The sequence below is a fragment of the Pinus tabuliformis genome, chromosome 1_1 (genome assembly GCF_031772625.1).
Source record: "Pinus tabuliformis cultivar Carrire ecotype Pingquan chromosome 1_1, CPIR1, whole genome shotgun sequence".
Taxonomy (NCBI): domain Eukaryota; kingdom Viridiplantae; phylum Streptophyta; class Pinopsida; order Pinales; family Pinaceae; genus Pinus; species Pinus tabuliformis.
Genome location: NC_142297.1, coordinates 900378652 through 900404316, shown reverse-complemented (window position 1 = coordinate 900404316; position 25665 = coordinate 900378652). Strand labels below are relative to the sequence as shown.

General features: G+C 39.1%; 1 protein-coding gene across 1 annotated transcript in view; it reads right to left on the bottom strand.

The window, feature by feature from the left end:
• Positions 1 to 25665, bottom strand: part of LOC149217317 (amino-acid permease BAT1 homolog) — a 136210-nt gene that overhangs the window by 33114 nt on the left and 77431 nt on the right. Inside the window, exon 3 of the mRNA XM_089392975.1 lies at positions 19756 to 19875. Coding sequence (XP_089249101.1) covers positions 19756 to 19875 — 120 coding nt within the window. The remainder of the gene's footprint in view (positions 1 to 19755; positions 19876 to 25665) is intronic.

Genomic DNA, 25665 nt, shown 5'->3' with positions numbered 1-25665 from the left:
ATAAATCTTGCTTGCTAAATGCTCGTAGAGAAAAGAAAGTCCCAACGTCTAACTGATTCTGGAAAGATTCCCTATACCTGGGTACATAATCAATAAATCCTGAAAGATATGGGGTATTCACAATGAGACTCATACCCTCTAATGAAAGACGAAACCCCTTGCTAATTATTCTGAAAATGCTAGAGGATATTAGAATATTGAAGTTTTCATGAGTTGATGCCCTGCAAAATCGTTGCATACCCAAACCATGGAAGTAATGAAGAATTCTAGTTAGCGAACTAAATTAATAGAACCAAGTCTGATTTAAAACAGAGGAGAAAGGCCTCTTGGCGAATCAATATCCAAATAAAAGCATAAGATTGAGCAATGAGAACATCCTAGGATAGAACCCAGAAAGCGTTTTAGGAAATTCCACTCGAAGACAGTTTTATTAAAATAATTAATTATTTTTAATGGGTCCCTAAGTCTAAACTTAGAAAATTAAAATAATTAATGGGTATTAATCTAACTGTGGGTGTAACTTCTAGAAGAAGACGAGGATCAAGCAAAAATGATCTTAGCCATTGATTAGCTTCTAATATGGGTCGTTGAATGTCAATGAGAAGATAATTTAAGGAGGCTTGAGGGTCATTTGGTAAACACATTGGGAGATCAAGAGATAGAATTTCTGAATTGAGAAGTTCTCATGAGGAAGTTCTGATCGAGGAGATTTCTTGCAATTGAGGGGCAGGGATAACATCCAGAGAGAGAGATTTTCTCAGCCAAAGAATCATCAACAGAGAGAGGCAGAGAGTGATTTAACAACTCTCACGTAGAGGCTGACGTAGGGCCACGCAGAGTCAGCGCAGAGGGTGAAAGAGAGTCCGAGATTTTGTTGGGCAGAGTCAGTTTCAGAAGCTGGGAGTAGGGGTGTGAGACCGAGAGGCTGAGAACAGTGACTCTGGGCATCAAATCGATCAGATGGATGTGTGACACAGTGTCTAGAGTGGTTGATGTAGGCACTGTGCAAATGCAGTGCAGGGCCTACCAAAGGCACCTCATCCAGTGACCGGATCAGCTGGGATTTTTCTCAGTGATTGTGTGAGGTAATCTTACAAATATTTCTGCCAGTATTTCTCTCTGTAACTGAATAACCCGTGAGGTATTCAGAGATGTATTCAGAATTTGCTACTGTTTAATAATAACAAACCCTCAGATTTGCTGCATCGGTTTTCTCAAATTGGGTTTTTCCAGGGACATTTGTCCAAAAACAACGGTGTCATTTGTGTTGTATTTTCTTTCTTGCCCAGTCTCTTGTTTCTGCATAATATTTAATGAATTGAACGTTGCAGTGTATATGTTTCAATTTTTACCATAGGAAACTGCAAATAATTTGGTTGATTAATTTAACAAATAGAAGAAATATTATCAGTTGCTGTAGTACGGATTTTGGTTGAGAAATTTTCACAGTGACTTGGTCTTGGGTGGAATCTAGTGTCCAGGGTCTTTGTCATGGTCTTAGTGTTCGTCAATTGAAGATCTATAAGAAGAATTTTGTTTGGGTTTTCCTCTCAAAGAGAAGTTTTATCCTTGGCTGACAAGCCTATATAATGTGTCTCTTGCCTTTTACTGTTCATGATTTGGTAATTGTCTTGACAAAAAGAACACAATAATAACTCAAGAAGAGAAGATCGTAATGAAGAAATAAAAAGTCTATCACAAGCAATTATCATAAGTAGAGAAATCAACTATCTTCTGTTGCTCTAGATCTCTGTTGTAACAGCTACAACCACCCTCCAAAATTTTGCCTTCGCTTTGTTTTGGAGCCTCCCTCTTCAAAATATTAGCAGCTTGTCTTGTAATGCTCAGGTACTTGTGTTTTCATTTAAGTTTATCTTTCACTTTGCAGCTTGTGTTCACTTACTTGCTTTGTTGACTAACCACAAGCTAACCCCCCATGACTTGGTTTGCATCCGGTTCTTGTGCTGTCTTGACGAACTGCGTAGTCCTAGAGGGCAACCTGCTTTGCTATCAAGAATTGCACAAAGTAGGCCGACGGTCAGCTTTGCTTTCCAAAATTGTGCAGAGCAGCCCGATAGTCAATCTCACTTTCCAGAATTGCGTAAAACATCTCGACAGTGAGCTTAGGCTCTAAAACTGCACAGAATCAACCCAGGAATTGCACAAAAGCATTCCCTTAGTTGTTGTCCAATGCATGTGCCGGCATGTTGCCTGATTCCCTCCAGAATTGCACAATCTTTCCGGGAAATGCATGGAGTGCCCCGAAAAAGCAAGAAGCTAAGAGGAAAAGCACCATTACACAACATTTTGTCATTGTCCCTATACTCCCTGTCTACGATTTTGGAGGACCTCTACAATGTACCCGACATGCTTTCCCATCATGAAGAAACTCCCAGTATGCCCCTCTTCATGAGCAGAATAATTCCCCTTTACATCATTTCCCAAGAATCTTCCTTCTATCCCAGTTTACAAGACCGACGCTACTGACTAGTTTTCTCCTCGCACCGATTTACAGAGGTTAAAACTAGCCCTCGCGCCATTCGGATCGACTAAGCCCTTTTCCAGTTGCGTCGATCCTCTTTTGGAAGGTTTTTTAAATAAGGAGCTGAAGCTTCCATGTCTAGAAGCTTCGTAACAGAAGTCTGGTAGATGGTTGGGCCAGATAGAGCCAAGGAAGTCAGTTTGGGCTCCTTTCCCCTATTAGGATGGAACAACCTCAAGATATAAGACCTTTTCCAATGATGAAAGGAACCATATCCCATCCATCTAAGCTATATAAACCTCTCTTTTTTCCAAGCAAAAGCTCATTGGAGTTTTGGAGCAAGTTGGAATAATCAGCAAGTCATTTATAGCTTGTAACTTTCTAGTGTATGTTTGAAGGAGAATAGTGTGATTTTGGTTTGGTTTGAGACGAGAGGGAAAGAGGCCTTAAAACTTTTATTGTTGGGGCTATCCATGAAGTGCTAGCAAAAGTGTGGGAACTCAGATACGTCAGAGGAGACCAACAACGTCAAGGCACCGGTTGTAATCTCTTTCTGATTTTTATAAATGCAACTATTGATTGATTTCCTACATGAAGTGTCATTTTACATCTTTATGGCTTAATGTTCCTTGACCTATTAAGTAGGCTAAATACAATATTGTATGCTATCATGTTTGTTGTTGTTGTTGTTGTTTGCTTGTTTCAGGTATTCGAAGGAAGGAAACGGAAGATAGCTGGAGTGAGGAAGCAGGATCATCACCAAGCGGAATAGTGTTCTAAGAGGTAGGCCCTCTTAATTGATTCTAGCTTAAGGAGATTTTCCATAGATTGTTTGTCTGTGGCTAGACCCGCTCTCTCGGGTTAGAGGAATTATTTGTGTCCGCACTGAGAATTTATCTACACCACAAGCACCCCTTGGAAGTACGGATCTTTCATCAGTTTCTCGAAGGTGACACATTGCTATCTTTAAAACTTTTTGCTAAGTGTTGTTGTTGCCCTTGATCTCAAACATACAAGTCATGAACTCCATTTGCTCAAATCAGTGTAATGGATGCCTCTAGAGCTCACTTATGCATTTGATCATCTAGCTCTAGCTTCTCCAGGAGATCAAGGAGCCTTTTGAGCATTGTCGTCGCTTTTCGAGGTGAGTTTTTCTTTTATTGCCTTTTGCTGCTTTTTTTGACGATTTTGCCTGTTTAGCTTGTGAGAATGTTGTTTCACTCGTTTTGTTGAACGACCGTTGGTGTTTTAACTTGTTTTAGCTTGTAGAAGTGTTGTTTCAAGTTTTGCATTGCCTTTCTTAAGCGTAGCATGCATGACGCAATTTTTTCTCTAAGGGTCTAAGGGTCGCCATTGTGGTGACTCCTTTACATGCTTCGTGTTCGTTCAGTTTAATTGATTGCTGCACTTGTTTCACATGCATACATCTACACTTAACTAGATCTGCACTCATCGTTGCATCATCTTTCAGATTTTCCTATTTGCACACTTCCCATGGACAAATCTAGGCTCCCCCTACCCGGATCTCACATTCACTTGCATGCAATGCGCAATCTAGCAGCTCAAGGCCTCTGCCTTGGCTTCTAGAATTGCACAGAGCATGTCCTGGGCTGGCTCTAACTGTGCACTGCGCAGTTCTAGGAGCCAGTCTCCCAGCTTGGTCACTGAGACTGCGTAATACACAATCTCTCACAAGCCCTGTCCCAGACTGAACTACGCATTTCACAGTTCCAGTCATCAAGCTTCCACACTGACTACTGGGACTGCACAGTGCACAGTTCCAACAGTCAGTCAGTCACCCCTGTCAGTCAAAACTGCGCAATTCCTCTCATCATATGCCCTGATTGCTACTTGATCATGTTGTGAAGTTGGATTTGTAAGAGCTAATGTTTGCTTGCCATGAGTGTCTTTTCCGTCTCATAGGTACCACACTCGCGAAGCGCTTCTCTCCAACAATCATTGTACCATAGCATCAAAGAGAGTTGCTTCAGGAGTGACCGCTAAAAGCAGTACCAGGGAAGCAGTTGAGCAAGCGCCGATATACTTACCAATATATGCAGATGCTCAACACTAACATGGCAGCAAGATTAGCAGCAGTGGCAAAAGGAAAAAATCTAGTACAGGAATAGGGAAAGAGGAAGTTGCTGACATAACAGAGGGACAATGAAGTTGTAGAGTGAAAGCGCGTTCAATCTTCATTCGGGCAACTTTGACAATAGAAGCAAAAGGAAGCAAAGGACACAGACAACAGAGCAAAGAGCAGAGCTTGCGGGTAGCAGAACTGAGATCGCAGCAAGCAGAACAAGAGTCGAAGGAAGAACAGGAGCTGAGAAGCAGAAATGGGAAGAAGAACAAAGGCAAGGCGCAATGACAGAGCAAACAATGCCCATACAGGTTGATAAGTTAGAACATCCAACAACTAAGGAAGAGAGTGAACAGATGTAGGTTCCCTCACCAAAGCTAAGCATGAGAACCAAGTCCGGTCATAGGTCGACAGGTACATGGAGCAGTTGATGCGCAAGGCCACCAGTGATGACTTGCAGCTGAGCGCGGACAACATGCAGAAGTACATCGGTGGTCCAGCCACACTCAGGACAGTGCAACACATACTTCAAGATGAGACGGACATAGGTTCCAAGACCACATGCCCGGATGCCATGGAGGTAAGAGTCCGCTTTCAGCAAGACAACATCAAGTAGTTTTGGGACATCACAACACAACACCAAGCTTGGCATGAGAAGCATTAAGTGGGTGTTGCGGAGTTGGTATTTCCCCAAACCTCGGAGTCATAATGTGTTGTCTTGTTAGGCTGTCTCTAGCCTATTTTGTCTTAGATGGGTACTTGTGGAAAATGGATATTGTTATAAACATGTTGTAAGTGAAATTCCAAGTCTCACTAGTGGAATGTGAACAGTCACTATGTAATGTGAAGAGTCATGAGGGTAGCCCAAGAGTCACAAAGGGGGAATGTCAAGGGTCACCCCACCCTTTGTTATAAATAGAACCTCATAACTCATAGAACAGGCTTTTGGGAGCCAAGCTTTTGGCTAGGCATTGCTTAGAGAAGGGTTGGAGAGTATTGTGACGAGCATTGGCTTCTCCACAGTGCAGAGTGAGTACATCTCTTTGGAGGAGCAGGCGGTGTTGACTGTAATGTTCCACTATTGGGGCTAGTCATTGTCAATGGGGTATGGATGGAACTTTCACTTAATATAACACATAACAGAGCCAACATGTTTCATGCATATGTTGTTATTGTAGTTGGACTATTCTAGTTGCTTTAGCAATGTATGTTATTTAACTTACGCATTTGTGTATGAACTATTTTGTATGTAATTGTATGAATCTTGTTGCAGATGTGTTGTTGGTTTAACCCGTCACTTTGGATTGTGGACTATTCTACTTTCCAGCTTGTGATGTCATTCTGCTTGTGTGTTCCTTTCAGGCTGCGTACTATTACAGGCTTCTAAGGGATACACTTCCTTTTCCCCTCTGTGTGTTAGAATCCCCATGCATCTCACTTGACTTGCTGCAAGGTCACACACTTTCTTCGACAAAGATATCACACTTAACTTTGCGCACTATCACAGTCCAGGCATTGCTTTACTATCTACTTCTGAGACTCCTACTCCAAACAGTCTGAGGTCTAGTTGGGACTTCTTATCAGGGAGATCCCCTGACATGTTGGTGGGTCCAGCACCGTCAACATTTTTGGTGCTAGAAGGAGGGCCAGATGACAAGCTGAGTCCTCAAAGTCATTTTGAATCTCTGCACATCTTTCATTACTTACATTATAGTTAATTCTCCGACATGTTTGTCTCATGGACGTGGTTTTGAAGTGTCGGAGGGTCTCTTCAATGACTTGTCACGTAACACATATGATGGTGAAGGTAGAGCATCCTTGCTTAGTCACGGAGTTGCCTTCATGGGTTTCCGTGAAAGGAATGAAGTCCTCTTGGATGACGTCGCCTACTCGCTGTTCGCCTACACGCTCAGAGGGCATGCACTGCAATGGTGTGTCACCTTGCTCGCAACCTCCATACACTCTTATGATAAGATGATCAGAGAGTTGGCTCGTGCTTTCTATCATTATGATCGCAAAGCACTCAATAAACAAATTCTGGAATTATGGAAAGCACCTGATGAATCTCTTTTGCAATTTTGGGAGTGCTTCCAAAATATCGCTTTTCAAATCCCAGAAGATGAAATTGATTGGAAATTTCTCAATGAAAGATTTTAGTATCTTCTTCACATATCTGAAAATCCTCATGTGTTAGAATCATTCGAACCCCTCCCAGCATACCTCAGTGTTAGAGCTGCTAAACCCAAGATGGACAAGGTTGTTGTCACAGGTGACCCTCTGTTTGCTTCTCATCAAACAACTCTAGCTCCATAGTGCGAGGTGGGAGAAGTTGTGAACCCATCTGTTGAACTGTCACATCCTCCCACCCCACTTGCTCTGGATATGTATGCAGATTTGGCTTGCAAGCTTGTTGGTTGTCACATGAACTTGTTCTCTCAACCTTCATCCTCTTGTTCTGTTGATCCTCTGGATTGTACTGTGTTGTGTTCTCCCGTTCCGGACTCCACATTCGTTGTTCACGAGGATCAAGTTGTCGACGGAGTTGGTGTTGAGCAGCCAACTTGCGTTGTCATTTATGATGAGTATGTGTGGGAATTTGAAGAAGAACCTGTGGTGAAGGATGACCTCCTTCCGTCTGCACCTCATCCGCTGTTTCCTGACATCTTTTGTGATTCTGCCATTTCTGATTTGTCTTGTGAAAATCCATCCCCGAATGTTTTTACTTCCAATCATTCACAGAACACACCAGATGTTAGTTTGTCATTACATTGCGGAGGGGACACATCTTTCTTTTTGAATCCACCCAATTTGTCATCTTTTCTTTCTAGAAGTTCAAAGGGTGAAAAATTATGTTTCTCTTCAACCCCTCTCTATGATTCGTTAGATCATGAGGATGCCGAGGAACATCTTGAGTTTTCTGATCGTGGTTGTCGTGATCTCTTTACTCCTTTATTCGATCACGATGCTGATTCACTTGCTGTTGATCTTTCTAAGCCATCGGTCTTTAATGATCTACCCGCTAGTAAAGTGGAACCCTCAAGCTGTCGAGGCACTTCAGTGCGAGTTTATGGTTATGTTAGGTCCTCACTATCTTGAGGTCAATTCCGCTTCCAATCAAAAATCTGTTGAAACACCCCAGGCTCCTCATCACTCTCCTGTTTGCATTGAAGATCAATCTCATCCACAGATTTTACATCCTCCACCACAATCACATGATCCCATCGCTCATGCATTGGAGGAATCATACACAACGAGCACTCTTGCTAAGCGAAAGTTGTCTTCCTTTTTCATGTTTGCTTGTTTTTCACGGTCAAAAGAGTGTACATGCTCATCGTCTGCGCACAGTGTGTTGCAACACCATGGTATGTCTGCAGAATGTTTGTCTTGCGCATTTACTCTTTTCTTTTCTATGGATGCTTTTAAACTTCGAGCGTGTTGGTCTTCATTGTCTTATCTTTTTTGTGCGCTGGTTTACTTGTATATCTTTTTGGTCGACTATGCCTTCACCAACATGGGTCAACCAATGCGCTGGTGGCTGCATTGGAAATATCACTTTACGTGAGTAGGCCCATGCACTGTTTAGTTTAGGAGTAGTAGTGTTTGCTTTCTTGTTTGATTTGCTTGCATGTTTTGCTTTGCTTACTTGTTTTTCTTTCGTTTACTTTTTTCCTTTGCTTGTTTGTTTTGTTTGCTTGTTATGCACCCATAGGTTTAGCTTCACATGAAATCGTGTTTGGCTCTTGAGACAAGCAAGGTGAAGTACAAGAGGACTTGTACAACTATCAACATTTGGTTATCTGTTGTCCTCTCTCTTTATGAAGAGCTTGTTGTCTTCATTCGATGATACCCTGATGGAAAATACGTTATGTTCAGCGTGAAGTCTTGGTGAAAACACAACACTTGCACTTTTAACTAGTACCGCCTACTCTAATCAGTTTTTCTATATTCGGTTAACCCTTGTCAGCTTAGTCAAGTAGAGTAAGGTGAGGGGGAAAACCTTAACAAGTATGTCAGAGGTATATATAACATACTTCTCTAAAGGGACAACCTCTTCTGCTCTCAATAAGTTGGGATCCCTCTTCTGCCTCATGAAATAAATAAGTGCCTATGCACAATTCTCTAAAAATGAAAAATGAAAAATAAAATAAAGGTGAAAGAAGAGAAAGGCTTCCTGCGCAGAGAGGTGAAGCAAGTAACTTCGCCGAGGTACTGTCCAGGCTCGCTGGCAGCGGAGCGATGCTTGTGTTCCTGAAGTGACTCTACCGGGGTAATGTCTAGGCCTACTGGTAGCGAAGCAACACCAGAGATGAAACTAAAACTCTAACATTTATATTACTTGTGCATCAATATACCCCTCATCCTCAATCGAAACAACTCAGTTGGCTTGGCTTGGTATGTGTGTTGACCGATCAAGAGAACGACAGGGACTATATCTTTAACTCAAGCTACTGAGGAGGCCATGATGATCAAAGAATTGAATAATACTTCCGGAGGAGTTAGACTCGCTTTAAATGAGACAAGGTCCATACAGAGAGCTGGAGTTCTACCTGTGTGTCGCCAATGTTCTAGTGGCTACAACCACCCTTGCCTTTGCTTTGTTTTGGAGCCTCCCTCCTCGAAATCTTAGTAGTTTGTCTTGCACTACTCAAGTACTTGTGTTTTCATCTAAGTTTATCTTTTGCTTTGCAGCTTGTGTTCGCTTACTTGCATTGCTAACTAATCACAAGCTGACCCCTCGTGACTTGGTTTGCATCTGGTTTTTGTGCTGTCTTGATGAACTGCGCAGTCTTAAAGGGCATCCCGCCTTTCTCTCAAGATTTGCGCAAAGCAACCCGACAGTCAGCCTTGCTCTCCAGAATTGCGCAAAGTAGTTTGACAGTCAACCTTGCTCTCTAGAATTGCACAGAACATCTCGATAGTGAGCTTAGGCTCTAAAATTGCGTAGACCTAGCTGACAGCTTGTCTTCAGCTGGGAAACTGTGCAGAGCATGAGAGGCAGCTAGATCCACTCAACCCAAGAATTGCGCAGAAGCATTCCTTAGCTCTTGTCTGATGCATGTGCCAGTAGGTTGCCTGGTTCCCTCCCGAACTATGCAATCTTTCCGAACAGTGCATGAAAGTGCCCCGAAAAAGCAAGAAGCTAAGAGGAAAAGCATCCCTCAGAAGTAGGGATCTTTCATCAGTTTCCCGAAGGTGACACATTGCTATCTTTAGAACTTTCTGCTAAGTGTCGTTGTTTTCCTTGATCTCAAGCATACACGTCATGAACTCCATTTGCTCAAATCAATGTAATGGATGCCTCTAGATCTCACTTATGCATTTGATCATCCAGCTGTAGCTTCCCTAGGAGATCAAGGAGCCTTCGGAGCATTGTCATTGCTTTCAGGGTGAGTTTTGCTTTTATTGCCTTTTTCTGCTTTTTCTGTCGCTTTTGCCTATTTAGCTTGTGCGAATGCTATTTCACTCGTTTTGTTGAACGACTGCTCACGTTTTAACTTGTTTTAGCTTGTAGAAGTGTTGTTTCAAGTTTTGCATTGCCTTTTTTAAGCGTCATATGCATGACCTAGTTTTGCTCTAAGGGTCGCCATTGCGATGACTCCCTTCACATGCTTCGTGTTCCTTCAGTTGAATCAATTGCTGCACTTGTTTCACATGCATACATTTACACTTAACCAGATCTACACTCATCCTTGCATCATTTTTTAGATCTGTCTGTTTGCACACTCCCCATGGACAGATTTGGGCTCCCCCTTGTCCGGATCTCACATTCACTGACATGCACTATGCAATTTGGCAGCTCAAGGCCTCTGCTTTGGCTTCTGGAATCGCGCACAGGCTGTCTTAGGGCTAGCTCAAATTGTGCACTACGCAGTTCCTAGAACCAGTCTCCTAGCTTGGTCATTGAGATTGCGCAATGCACAGTCTTTCCCAGGTCTTGTCCCAGACTAAATTACACATTGCGCAGTTCCAGTCATCAAGCTTCCACGCTGACTGCTAGGACTGCGTAGTGAGCAGTTCCAACAGTTAGCCAGTCACCCTTGTCAGTCAAAATTGCGTAAAACCTCTCATCAAATGCCCTGATTGCTACTTGATCATGTTGCGAAGTTGGATTTTTAAGAGCTAATGTTTGCTTTCCATGAGTGTCTTTTTTGTCCCACAGGTACCACACTTGCAAAGCGCTTCTCTCCAGCTGTCATTGTACCATAACACCAAAGAGAGTTGCTTCAAGAGCGACCGCTGAAAGCAGTACCAGGGAAGCAGTTGAGCAAGCGCCGATTTACTTGCCAATATATGCAGATGCTCAACACTAACATGGCAGCAAGACCAACAACAGTGGTAGAAGGCAACAATCCAGTACAGGAATAGGGAGAGAGGAAGTTGTTGACATAACAGAGGGAGAACAAACATGCAAAGCGAGTGCGTTCAATCTTCATGTAGGTAGCTTTGACAGTAGAAGCAAAAGGAAGCAGAAGACACAAACAATAGAGCGAAGAGCAAAGCTTGCAGATAGCAGAACTGAGATCGCAACAAGCAGAACAAGAGTTGAAGGAAGAGCAGGAGCTGAGAAGCAGAAACGGGAAGAAGAACAAAGGCAAGGCACAATGACAGAGAAAACAGCACCCATACAGGTTGATAAGTTAGAACATCGAGGAATTGAGGAAGAGAGTGAACATATGCAGGTTCCCTCACCAAAGCTAAGCATGAGAACCAGTCCAGTTAGAGGTCGACAGGTACATCGAGGAGTTGATGTGTAAGGCCAGTAGTGATGACTTGCAGCTGAGCGCGGACAACATGCAGAAGTACATCGGTGGTCCAGCCACACTTAGGACAGTGCAGCGCATACTTCAAGATGAGACGGACACAGGTTCCAAGACCACATGCCCAGATGCCATGGAGGCAAGAGTCCGCTTTCAACAAGACAACATCAAGCAGTTTTGGGACATCACAACACAGCACCAAGCTTGGCATTAGTACATGACCAAGAAGCATCAAGTGGGTGTTGCCAAGTTGGTCTTTCCCCAAACCTCAGAGCCATATTGTGTTGTCTTGTTAGGCTGTATCTAGCCTATTTTGTCTCAGATGGGTACATGTGGAAAATGTATATTATTGTAAACATGTTGTAAGTGAAATTCCAAGTCTCACTAGTGGAATGTGAACAGTCACTATGTAATGTGAAGAGTCATGAGGGTAGTCCAAGAGTCACAAAGGGGAATGTCAAGGGCCACCCCACCCTTTGTTATAAATATAACCTCATAACTCATAGAATAGGCTTTTGGGAGCCAAGATTTTGGCTAGGCATTGCTCATAGAAGGGTTGGAGAGTATTTAGATGAGCCTTGGCTTCTCCATAGTGCAAAATGAGTACATCTTTTTGGAGGAGTGGGTGGTGTTGCTTGTAATGTTCCAATATTGGGGCGAGTGGTTGTCGATGGTGTATGTACAGATGGAACTTTCACTTAATATAATACATAACAAAGCCAACACGTTTTCATGCATATGTTGTTATTGTAGTTGGACTATTCTGGTTGCTTTAGCAATGTATGTTATTTAATTTACACATTTATGTATGAACTATTTTTTATGCAATTGTATGAATCTTGTTGCAGACGTGTTGTTGGTTTAACTGTCACTTTGGATTGTGGACTATTTTTCTTTCCAGCTTGTGATGTCATTCCGCTCGTGTGTTCCTTTCAGGCTGCGTACTATTACAGGCTTCTAAGGGATACACTTCCTTTTCCCCTCTGTGTGTTAGAACCTCCATGCATCTCACTTGACTCGCTACAAGGTCACACACTTGCTTCCGACAAAGATATCACACTTACCTCTGCGCGCTATTGCAATCAAGGCATTGCTTTACTACCCACTGCTGGGACTCCTACTCCAAACAGTTTGAGGTCTAGTTGGGACTTCTTATCGAGGAGATCCCCTGACATGTTGGTGGGTTCAGAATTGTCAAAAATTTCTCAACATGGTATCAGAGCTAAGGTGCTAAAGTCAAGGAGGGGCATCCAATCAAGGAGACACTCAAGGATCAAAACTCGAGAAAGACATAAAAGCAAGTTGAAGGATATCAAAACGAAGACAAGATCTACATCGAACGCTAGATCGAAGAAGAAGTCTATCCTCTTGTCTTCATCAAAAAGACCACAAAGGCCCTCATAAAGTTGAAGAGACCTACAAAGCAAGGTAGCCCAAAGTATAGACATCTGAGAGAAGCACTTTGAGGACAAAGATCACATCATCTTGGAGAAAGTCGAAACATTTCTAGATCTACACTCATTCACCACTGAAAAGGTCGAAGTATCTTGAAGGCTAGTTATCCAAAGAAGGCTAAAGGCATTGTCATCATCTTCAAAAGGCTATAAGACAAGGTCCCTCTCATTGAAGCAAGGATCCTCTCCTTATCCTTAAAGAAGATCATACAAGGAAGCATCAAGGCATCCTCATCAATCACCATCAACAAGGGAGCTAGTTGAAAGGCATTGTAATCATAAAAGGGGAAATCTCGTTTTATTGAAGAAGGGATTTCATTTGGAAGAAGATCATCCAAATGGGCACTAATACACCTTCGTCAACCACCATCAAAGAGATCAAGTTGAAGATTTCATCTTCACTCGTCAAGTAAGTATCTTTTATTCTATAATCTAAATCTGATGAAACGACTTCATTTTGCAAGGAGATCTATAAGCTAGTTGGGTCATCGAACTTCCTTGCATGGAAAAAGGAGGATAGACATAGTCCTCGAAGAAAGTGAAGTCATTGATCATATCAATGGAAAAGTCTCCTATGAATACATGGAAAGGGATCAAAAGGCTCAAGGGATTCTTATGAAATCAGTCAAAGGTCCCTTTATTCCCTATATAGTAGAATTGGAGACATGACAGAGATATATGATAAGCTGGTAAAATAATTATCTAAAGATGTGATAAGAAAGGTCATATCACTTAGACCTGATCTACACAAATTGAAGGTATCAAAGGATGAAGGGATGTCTTCATAAGATCTCAACTGCAAGATCTGAGAAAGATGATTTCAGATAAGGAAATAATCTCCTTTGTTCTAAATGCAGTGACTGATGAACAAGGTAACAAATGTATATGAGGATAAGAAGGCTATCCCATTCAACAATTTGTGGTTTATATGTTGTGAAAATTCCTAATCCTCTAAGGAACCCTCACTGCAGCAAATCTGAATCTACTTCACCTACTTGATTTTTAAATTACATTCATCAAGTTATTCTTCAGAATACTGAAACAAATTACTTCTGCAGCCTACACTAATTAAATATTTGATCTCATGAAATAGAAAACAAAGCAAGGAACAAGATACATAGGACACACTTATTTTTGGACACAATAGTCCCCGGAAAAACCCAATGCAGGAAAACCGGTGCAACAGTTCTGAGGGTTTATTATTATGTAGGGGAAATATCTAAATACAACTCTAGGATGCTCATCTAGCAATCCTTTACAGAAAAAATACTGGCGGGAAATTTGAGTGAGTTTTACCTTGCTTCACCCGGCAGAATTCCGGCTAATCCGGCACAAGACTGGCTAACCCCAACTATTTCTGTGTTGGCACTGCGTCACCTTCTCTGCCCTCTGCGTCAGCTCTCACGTCTGTTCCGACAGTTCCCGACAGTTCTGACAGTTCCCGGTAGTTCCGACAGTTCCCGGTAGTTCCGGCTGTTCTGACAGTTCTGGATTCTATGTGACAAGCAACTTTTCTGCTCTGCGTTGGCCCTTCTGGCTCTGTGTCAGGATTGCGTGGGCCTAGACTGGCCTCACATCAACTCCTCCCGGCTATTGCGTTGCCTCTCTGCAACCTCTCTTCGCCTCTCTGTCAGTATTCTCCAGAAGTTCCTTCTCCCAGATTCTTTCTACCCCTCAGCTGCAAGATCTCCCTAATCGATTTTCATCCCGAGAACTTCTCACCTCATAAAATCGATTTCCTCAATCTCTTTGTGTGTATCTCCAAATGAACTCCAAGCCTCCATTTTATACTTTTCTTGTTGAGTCTTCAATGACCGAGATTAAGTCTCTAATCAATTGCTAAGATTAAAACATGACTTGATCTGCCTTCTAAATCATTCTCACCCATATTTTGATTAATACCCATTAATATTTTAATTTCCCTAAGTTTAGATTTATGAACTCCATTAAAAATATCAATTATTTTAATAAAATACAATCCAGGTGGAATTTCACCAAACGGTTTCTGGGTTCTTTAGAACTTATGTGCCTTAGCATCTCCACCAATTTTCAAGGCTAGAGCACTTCCAATTCTACCAAAAACTAAAATATGCAAGATAGAGAAAGACGGGTTGAAGGCAAAAGGTATTCAGACATTCGTTGAAAGGAAAGGAGAACATAGCTAAGATTCAATGCTATGAGCATTACAAGAAAGAGTGTCCTAAGCTTAAGAAGGGAAATAACAAGGAAACTAAAAGAAGAAAGTCCAAGGAAGAGGAAAAGCATTAGAAGTAAGGGCTCGTGACATCACCATAGGAAACATGAAGGATGTCTGATAGTCAACTATGAAGGATATAGCTCTTGGGAACCTCATTGAAAACTCAAGTAACACTTATGGGAAAAAGGGGAAAGTCATCTAGGACAAGTCTCATCATACATCAGTCAAAAGGAAACATCTGTTGGATAGGGATATGCAAGATCCTCAAGATTCTCTGATGGAATCCTCATCGGAAGGTTCACCAATCTAGAGAGGAAGCAAGTGTTGGGATGATTGTATGATGACATAAGAAATGACGCAGATCAAGGGGTTGAAGCTCTTTTCAATCAATGAAGCTGCTGAAAGAAGCCTAGATGACCTAAAGGTAAATGAGGTATGTATGCTTGTATTTGATATTATAAAGTCATGTTGTATGGTTGTAGGTAACATGGATCACTGCTCTATCTTGAGAAGCATGATCAAAGGAAAGGAATCTCCTCCTATGAAAGGATGCGGGAAGGCACATGTCACACTAGATGAAATCAACATAATATGTCCTCATATGAAGTATGAGGTGGCTGACTATAATTGAGGAACTCTAATTGGAAATTCCTAGGAATGAAATATGTGAAGAAATAATGGAAGAGATTGTGGAATTAGCAACAATGGTAAAGGTAGTCAACATCCAAAGACCAAGAAGATTTGACTATCTCCCAAAAAGATATGAAGACTCTAATGAAATTCTGGACAAGATGGAGACCCATGACAATACATATCTTTAGGAGATGTGTCAACATATATGCTAGATGCTGATGCCTATAGGAATATGTCATGATGAAAGACTATCACAAAGGTAATTATGATTTAAAGTGTTCATTTCTTATTTGTGAACCAGTATCTAGATGGGCTTATGCAAGAGAACCATGTAGAAGGATGCAAAATCCTTCCGAAGAAGAAAGCATGATGAAGGTAGCAAAACATGAAGCAATGCCATATGTAGATTGATAGATCACTTTCTGATGAGAGGAATGATGACATGACTAACTCATGGATTAAGTGATGGATGGTTTGTGCCCTATGAAGAAGTCCCAAAAGATGAAGACTCCATGACAAAGAAATTCATGACATCGAAGGAAGGAGTTTTTCAAGTAGTTGGTTGTCCCATCATCTCCACTTGAGGCATTGCTATAGTTCCCTAATTATGAGGGAGCCTGGAAAGAAGTTTCTTGCTTGGAAGAAACTTGGAATTTCCTAAGCCAAGAGGGAGCTTAGGTACATTCCTTCTGTAGGAATGAGTACATTCCTTTATTGGAATAGATATGTCCTCCCTAATTGAGAGGGAGAGATAGACACATCATTCTGGTCTTCACCTGGGAAGACAGAATGGAGGATTGGGTAATCATTTGGCATCTGATGCTCTTTGAGGATGAGATAGGGCATCCAAGATAAGAGTAGTCATAGAGGACCGATATTCTTTGAGGACTGGGGAGTCCAAGATAAGAATAGTCTTGATGGAACACACCCTTAGAGAACCCGAGTGGGGTATGTTCCGAGAGAGACAATGATGAGAGTGTCTATAAATCATTGCTCTTGCCAGCATTGAGCTAAGATCTTGTGGAGAGATAAAGCTGTTAGTCAAGGCCTTGTTATGTAACAATGTTGGTTGATATGAGAAATTCTTTAGATTGAGAATGACCAAGTACCATTATGAATACCTCCCTAGTTAAGAGGGAGCATTGAAAAATGTAACTAGGTTCAGTCTTCATAATGACATGTAATTGTGATTTTATGTAAGAGATGTAAAGAAGAAAAATAAAATTATTGTAATGCTTGCATCATGGGTTTCATGAGCAAGAGATTTTATTTTTAGTATAGGCTCCCATTGAGAGCCCTTAAGAATTTTGTCATCTAGTCATAAAAGTCTAAAGAGCCATTATCATGTAATGAGGACACATTACACATTGTAAAGAGTCCTTGTCTATGTAAATTCATCCTCCAAGACCTCGTCACTAGCCCTCATCTAGTCGGCCTACAATGAAGGAGGAATTTTAGAAAGGTAAAGTTGGCCTACTCATGAGATCATGTCGGCCTAAAGGACATGGGAAAACAAGTATATATAGCAGTGCTCGGCCTCATTTGGAGGCAAGCAATTCGGTGAAGCAAGTCTCCAAAAAGAAGTGCACAATACATCTTAGAAGAAGCCTCTAAGCCAGCGAAAAGCAAAGGAAGCCTAGAGAAGAAAAGAGACATCATTAAGGACTATTTTGGGCATAGTATATCCCCACATGTGCGAAGGTTGCAGGTCCGAAATAGGCAAGGGAAGAACGAAGATTGCGGTCACCTAGAAGTATTCTTGTTTGGGTAGAAATCTTTGTTGAAGCAAGCCGAGTAAGATAGAGAAGGAGTCTCCCTCTTGAAGAGACTATTCAAGGAACAAATCTGATCTAGGGTTTCTGTGGTAGGGTTGCAAACCTACAAGAAGAGACCGAGATTCTGAAGGAAGCTGAGAAGGAGAAGAGGAAGAGAAACATTGGAGAGGAGGCTAGTGACTTGGTCTTGGGCATACTCTAATGGCAAGGGTCTTTGTCATGGTCTTGATGTTCGTCAATTGAAGATCTATAAGAAGAATCTCGTTTGAGTTTTCCTCTCAAAGAGTGAGAGGTTTTTTCCCTGGTTGATAAGCCTATATACTGTGTCTCTTGTCTTTTACTGTTCATGATTTGGTAATTGTCTTGATGAAAAGAATACAATAATAACTCAAGAAGAGAAGATCATAATCAAGAAATAAAAAGTCTATCACAAGCAATTATCATAAGTAGAGAAACCAATTATCTGTTGCTGCCCTAGATTTCTCAACAATTTAATCTGTAGAATTTGAGTGTCCCAAGGGTTTTTCAGGGTGTTGAATCCATTTATGCATTCAAAAATGTAATTTAAATAATAAAAAATCACAACCTTGCTTGAAATTGTATCTTCTGATTCCAGTGAAAAATGTCATTTCATCTATAAGTTAGACGAAATATATGAAAAACGTATATTGTCAATCCTTATCTGAATTTTATTGGGAAATTCAAACCCAAATAGATCTTAATTTTTGTCAAACCTGAACCATGTAACTTAGAATGTGAGATTCGAAGATTGTTATAAACTAGGTCAATAATAAGGCACAAATTCAAAATGTTAGGCTTCAGCCTATCCTCAGCCAAATCAAAGTACATATCAAGAGCCTGGAATGGTCCTCATTTGTAGATATCTACATAGAGTTAAGTGGACAAGCTGATAAACTATCTAAAAAATCCCTCCTTGCTGGTGCTTTTCACATCCTTGAATACTTTAAGGACCATTTGATGTAGGACATGTCCTTCTCATTATACTTTGTAGATCTTCGTTTGTGGTCAATACGAGATGCCTCGGTTCTTGCTAAGTCATATATTCCTGGTATATTCTGCTTGTAGGGAGATGGATATACTTTTGGTGTTATACTGGCAAGTTTGATCCCGGGTCTCGCCCAGATTACTCTAATGAGATACCGATTCACCATGGTTTAAAAAAAAAGTACTATGCCTACCAAACATTTTGTTTATACTAGATATTCTGGTCATACAAATAAGAGATAAAACTTTTGGTTTGAGATGTTTGTACTCCTTCCCAAGGAAGTATTGAGTTTTTTGGTTTTTTGGTTGAATTCAGGAAAGATACATACCCTGAACAGTCTTGGTCCGTCTTTTTTGGGGGCTAATACCAGGGTATTAGCTGGTGACAAAATAAAAAATGTCAAAGTTCAAGTATTGAACTTATTTATGACAATTATGTTGATTAAATTATATGTATCTGCATGCTGTACGGTGAAACTACGGCACTTTCATAATACAAATAAATCAAATATAATCATTTCTGTTTAAACAAACAAACAAACTCAGGAGCATATATGCTTGTTAGATGATCAGTTCTATCAAATAGGACTGTAACGTTGCATGGGATTATTGGGCATGTTGTTGTGCCAGAATTCTTAGTAATATAAGAGTTCTAGGAGTTGTTAAATAAATGATGCACATGTAGAAATCGAATGACGTTCATCTGGATTTTCTTTTGATAATTAAAAATACTAGCACGGAAAGATAAACAACAGAAACAGAAACTATAAAATCTGATGCGTCCACTGAATGAATTATTGGCCACGCAGAAACATTTTTGCTTTGTGTGAGACTCAAGGACATTCTAATACGGCCGAGATGCAGCAATAAGTTCTGGCTTCAAGGTCACTGTGCTCAACATTATGAAGTTCCGAACAAGCAAATACAGCAGTGTCCTTAGACGAGTGCCATGTCCCTATGCTCTAAAATTGTACCAGCAGATGCTCTGGGACATTAATAACATTGATCCCCAAACAAAAGAAAAGTATGCTCTACTGATAGTCCCAGGAAAGATAATAGTATAAGAATACTCCAGAGAATCTCCGTCATAAAAAATTACTGGTGGTAAGAAGGCATAGATACTTTACAGAAAAGGTGAGTATGTAGTTATTGTTTAGCAAGATTATATTTTTTATTATGATGAAGAAGAAGCTGGAAACAATATCAAAATAAAAGAGTTGCGCCTGCTTATGGGACAAAAGACCGTCTGCCTGTTAGAAAGGAAAATCATCCCACAGCATGCATGGCACTAATAGTAAATATTCTTGGAGATGTAACGTTATTCAACCTTTTCATTGATATGGAGCTCAACGGAGTTGCACAGCATACCTGAGTTCCAATGCCTGAAATCAGACCAATGGTTTCCAGCCAGGCACAACACCAAGATGCAAATGGACCCCACCTAGGCCCAGCCAGATGAGCAGCCCAGAAATACAAGGAGCCAGTGGTCTTGTCAGGCATGACAACCAATACACTCTCAGTTTATATTCATATGACATTAGCTTGAAAAGATAGCGCCCATAATATCAAAAGTAGAATTCAAATAAAACCTCTACCATTTCTTGACATGCGCATCCATGCTTTCTATGAATGTTTTAAAGATGAATACTTCAAAAGATTTCATATATCCTAATAGACAGTACAATAATATTCCACAAAGAAAGATCTAAGAGCTTTGATGAAAATATTGGTGGAGGCATATCCAACTCAACGATCATGAGTTCAATCTGGAAATGTTATTAGAAAATTTGAGAAATTGAGGAAACTGCATGCCCACACATATAATTCAATCTGGAAATGTGCTCAGAAAATTTGAGAAATTGAGGAAACTGAATGCCCACACATATAATATTAGATTATTAGAGGAAATTTAGCTGTTTTGACGTGAATATCTAGATATAATATACATGAATATCTAGATTTATATTACAATTTTTTTGATTATCTGAATTTTGATTATAATTTTTGATTATTATTATTATATCTAATCTATATTGATCTGTTATGTGTTTTAATTTTTTTAAATATCATATTATAATAATTTATATCAAGTGATCAGGGCACTATACATTTTATATGTTGGATTAGAGAATACACCTCACTTTTCTGTATGCCAAAAGAAGAGTCAACAACCTGTTTTCACACTTTTACTTCTTCCAAAAACAATTATACCCATCAGAATTTTTTATATACAAACAAATTTTGACTAATTGTATCGTGAAGAATTATTTAATCACCCCTTATTAATCCTATTCCTTTCAACGATAATATAAGGCTTGACAACGCATCATCTACTAAAACTTTAACAACCACTTCAACGAAAACCCCTTAAGGTGGGAAGGAAGGTTATTAAGGCACCATTCACCGAGACAACTACATTTGTACATGGGAGAAGCTTGCTATGCACAGAGGCTATGTCAAAGTACTTTAACTTAATCTTGCTTTGCATAGAAGGCTATGCCAAAATACTTTATTAACTTAAGCTTGTTATGAATGGAAGGTTATGCTAATATACTTTATTCACTTTTAAGTTGGTTATTCTAACTTGTCATAAGCTTTTTCTATATCAATTTTCGAGAACATGGTTGGCTCTTTACTATGTCTAACTCGGTAGATTCTCTCACCTCTATGACATCGTCCATAATATTGAACAAAATAATATCTAGTTTCTCGAAATTGGCCTATCCATCAATGAAGTTGACCTTTTCATTGAAAGTTTTTTTGTAATACTATTGGTAGATATTGGACACTAGGTTGCTAAATCATCTAAGGAATTTCTTTCTAGAATTAAGATGCATTAATGGAAGCATGAACTCTTCTCCTTACAACTTGGATCTCCTTAATCATTTACTTAATCAAAGGAATTACTCCATCAACGATTAAATTGAAAGACTCTATCTAGAGGTCATATGGGCCTAGGTGTTATTTGTTTTTATATTAAACTATCCTTTCCACCACTTCACCATAAAGAAGCTTCTTCATCATATTGTTCAATTGTTCACTCCCCACATTCAAGAGGGCTAAAAGTTTTGACAAGATCAATGTGGATGCAAATTCCCACTTGCCATTATGCTCATGAGTCATCCAAAAAGATTTAATAAGGTCTGATTTCTTCGTAGAAAATAGAATCATAGTAAGATGTGATCTATTCTTAGAAAAGAGACTTTAGCAATTTCTACCTATTGTTATTTTTACAAATATGTAGGACTAAGCTCTCTTCTTTTTAACAAACCTTGAAAAAATTAATCTCCCAAGCTTAAACCATTTTCTAGTTACCATGCTTAATTTTTTTTCTCTATCTTTAAAATAAAAAAATTCTAGTTCCACATTTGCTAATCTCTCCCTAAATCTTAGTTGATCAACCATCCCTCATTCGAAGACTATAGCTATACTCTCAATCTTTTAATATTTTAAGAATATATCTCTCAAAACTTTAGCTTTAGATGGTAGAATTGTTAAGAATTCCTCAGGCTTATTCTTTATATTAAGAAAGCTTAGGCTTCATTTCTCTTAAGAAGATGAGAGATAGTCAACAATCCATTTTTCCCTATTCCACCATTGCTGAAGATTGCTAACAAGCCCATTACCACTAGAAAATGCAATACTCATTTTGCAATTTTCGAGGCATTCTTCTCAACCATACATGATACTATAAAGAGGATGTTAACTTTCAGAGCTTGGTACGAGTCGTGAATGCTAACATAATCTTGTTCACGAACATTGGGAGAGATTGAGATCTACATGTTTTCATTTTTCTTTAACATGTTATAGTGCTTATGTCTTTTGAAGCATGTTCTATGGTTAAGTTCACATATTTGAAGGTGGTGTTGCAAACGTGGCAGTGGTTCACCTTTTGGTGTGGCTTCTACATATGATGAAGCATGTTTCCACATTGAATTTTACTTTGAAGGAATTTGACATATCCTAGGGTATAAGCTACATATTTGGAGGCATTTCACACCATTGAAGCTTTTAGAAGAGCACCATGTGTCACATCAATGGCACTTGGCATCTTTTTGGGAAAGGTGGGACAACATCTTGAGGAGTGCTCCATTGACTTGGTGCTTTATTGTTATGTACACCATAGGAAGATGAGCTTATAGAAGGGCACACTAAGGGAGGAGGTTACACTTGGCATGTACTCAGACTTGACCTTGCATGTTTTTGGATGAAACACCCATCAACTAGTGGGTTCCTAAGTTTTGACCATATTTGCACATTGTTCTATGAGACCCTCATTGTGGAGGCATATATGTCCATAACATCCACTTCGTAAGGAGTTTGTTAGTGGTGCTCACCATCATTTGACAAAGTACCTAGATTGCCCCCTATATCAGCGTTGGTAAGTGCAGAATGGCTGCGACATTCCATAATTTTGGTCATAATAGAAAATACAACCAATATTGAGGGATTTATGGTGAAATTGAATTTTCCACCTGAAACACTAGCTTTTTATCAAGCTCTCAACTTGAAGAATATTTTCAAGGAACACCCTAGCTCTAAGGAAGAGTCATGATATTCTTTTATCATCCCAAGGAGTATTTCCCTACCTTGAAGAACACACTCTTTGACTTGAAATCTATTATTATTTTATGAGGGTAGTTGAGTGATTATCTAAAGGAGCACTCTAAAGAAAAGGGATGACACATGGTGAATCAAGCACTAATTTGAGTAGCTCCTTGCATAGAACATTATATAAGACCTTTATTTTATTACTTATTCAAACAATAAAACAACTTTTGAGGGAGCATTCCACCACAAAAACTCTTGAATAGCTCCTAAACAAGTAATTGATTATTATTTGTGAAGAGCACTTCGGTGGAATTAATATGCTTGGCATATTTTGACATGGTTAATCACGTATTAGGGGAAGTGCCCTAATCGCAATGGAATCTCTAAACCATTCTCTTTTATTTAAATATTATTTCTTGGAGGAAAGATGGATCTAAAACTTTCTAGAGTCTCATCAATAATATTTTCTCATAAATTAATTTATGAGAAACTATACAAAAGAAAGATTCCTCTCATTTGGCGAATTAAAAGTTCAAGGGCAAGAGATCTCTCTTAGAATGCCAAGGGTATTTTAAATTTGTAGGTTAGAGAAAGGAAAAGCTTGGGTGAACTATGCTATCTTTTTTCATAGTGTAGATCACATTAATGCTAGGGATGCCATATCAAATTTTGCTAGTAAATGTTTCTATCTTCATATCCATTACACATTTCTTTTGCATGTTAGAGTACTAGAGAAGGATGTCTCTAAGGGGTATTCATGCTCTTCTTGTCTCTTGATGTAATCAATTTGTTAATAAAGATTAACATTGTTGTTTACTCTCATTTGATAATTATTGCTAGTCTCTTTGCTTTATGGATTGCATCCTATGTTGGTTAGTTTTGACTTAGTAGATGATAGAACATCTTAATGAGCTTATCATATAGTTATGTGCATCAATGTGGTTGAGTTAATCGATGATGTTTGTATATAATCTATCTTGGTGATTTCTCTTTTGCATTATGAGCTTATTATACCTGATTTCAGTTTTTTGCTTGGCCAACTATTTGTTTTCTTTGACAAAAAAAAATTGCACCTTTCTCCTTAGTTTAACATTAGAGATTAAATTTTATTATTATTTTTAATAATATTTTAATATATTTATTTGAAATTTGATTGGTTCACCCCTTATTTTGCAATGATTACATTTTTAATCAATTGCACATTCAAATATTTGGTTGTATACGTTGACATTAATTCACCATTTAAATTCCATTATCACCCTCTTCAAACACATCGCGGTCATGTTTTGAGGCTATGTAACTAAATGTCTTTTTAACTTATGGCTGCGTGGATCAACAATAGGGTGGCCTAAAATTCTTTTCTACAATCATTGATTAGACAACTCTATAACAATTCTGGAACTTGTGCAGTACGCATTGCAGTGATCACAAAGAATGGAATATGGAATTTTGAGTTGATTATATATATATATATTAGCCCTAAGGTAGGAAAACAACTCAACAAACCTGGAGTAGCTTTCTTAACAGGATCCGGGTTGGGAGAGTAATTACTGAAACTGCGTGTCAAGGACATACAAGATTTAGTCGATTGATCATTTAATTTTTATACTTTTAATGTTAACACTCTAAGCACAAACATCAAGGCATTTAATTTCCCAATGGTCCATGAATCGACTATTAATGTAAAACCCACCATGTTGAAATCAACAATGGTGTGACATATCCCATATCCAATGAGTTCGCAATTTTCTTCGAGCGCATAATATTCTCTACAAGGATATGGCAACATTCGTATTTGGAAACTAACCTTTGACTATAGAATTGAGAAAGAAATAAATACGTTCAAAAGGGGTTTAAGTTTGTGGACCAAACTATATTGGAAGAAAATATTTGGTTCCGCCTATTTCACCACTAAAGTATGTGATAGTCTAAAAAAGGGAAATATATAGTAATTATATATTTTTAATTTAGGGAGTAACATTTTCCCACAATAATAGTTGTTATGAGTACATTATGTTCTATTGTAATTGTAATTTAGATAATATGTAAAAATAATTATAAAATTGGGTAGCTTTTTGGACAAGCTTCATTGTTTTAAGGAAAAAATTAAAATTGTTTTTCTATTTAAATTGTTATAATAAATTGATTAAAAAAAACATATAAATTAATATTTTGAGGTTGCGTTGGTTACTTATTACACTTAGATGATAGCTTTTTTTGTTCTACCATGCGTTCTGCCACACAAGATGAGTTTAATTGAGTTTTGTCCATTCCAAGAATTCCTACAAAATTTGCAATTTGAATAACCAAGTTTAAGAGGGTTATAACTCACTTTGGTTTTGCTATTCTTCCACTTTAATCTTTTTATTTATTTATCTATTCCAATTACATTATATGAATCCAATGTCCCATCTTAACACAACTCTATCACAAAGTGTCTTCATGTAGATTTTTAAGCGGCCTGACAATACCTTGTAAATCTCATTGATAATCTTTTTAATGTTTACATGATTTTTTATTATTTGAAGTTGGATCTTCTTTTTATTTTTTTTATTTTTTTTTATGGTGAATCAAGGTTCTATTCATTCATCAAAAGTTGAGTACATAGATATCAAAAAGCAAGTAGTCTCACCCAGATCAAGTTTGTTAACTAGAGCTAGTAGCATATGGCAAATAAACATAAACAAAACTAAAGGAACAATCCACAAGTTAACAGGCCAAAAGCAC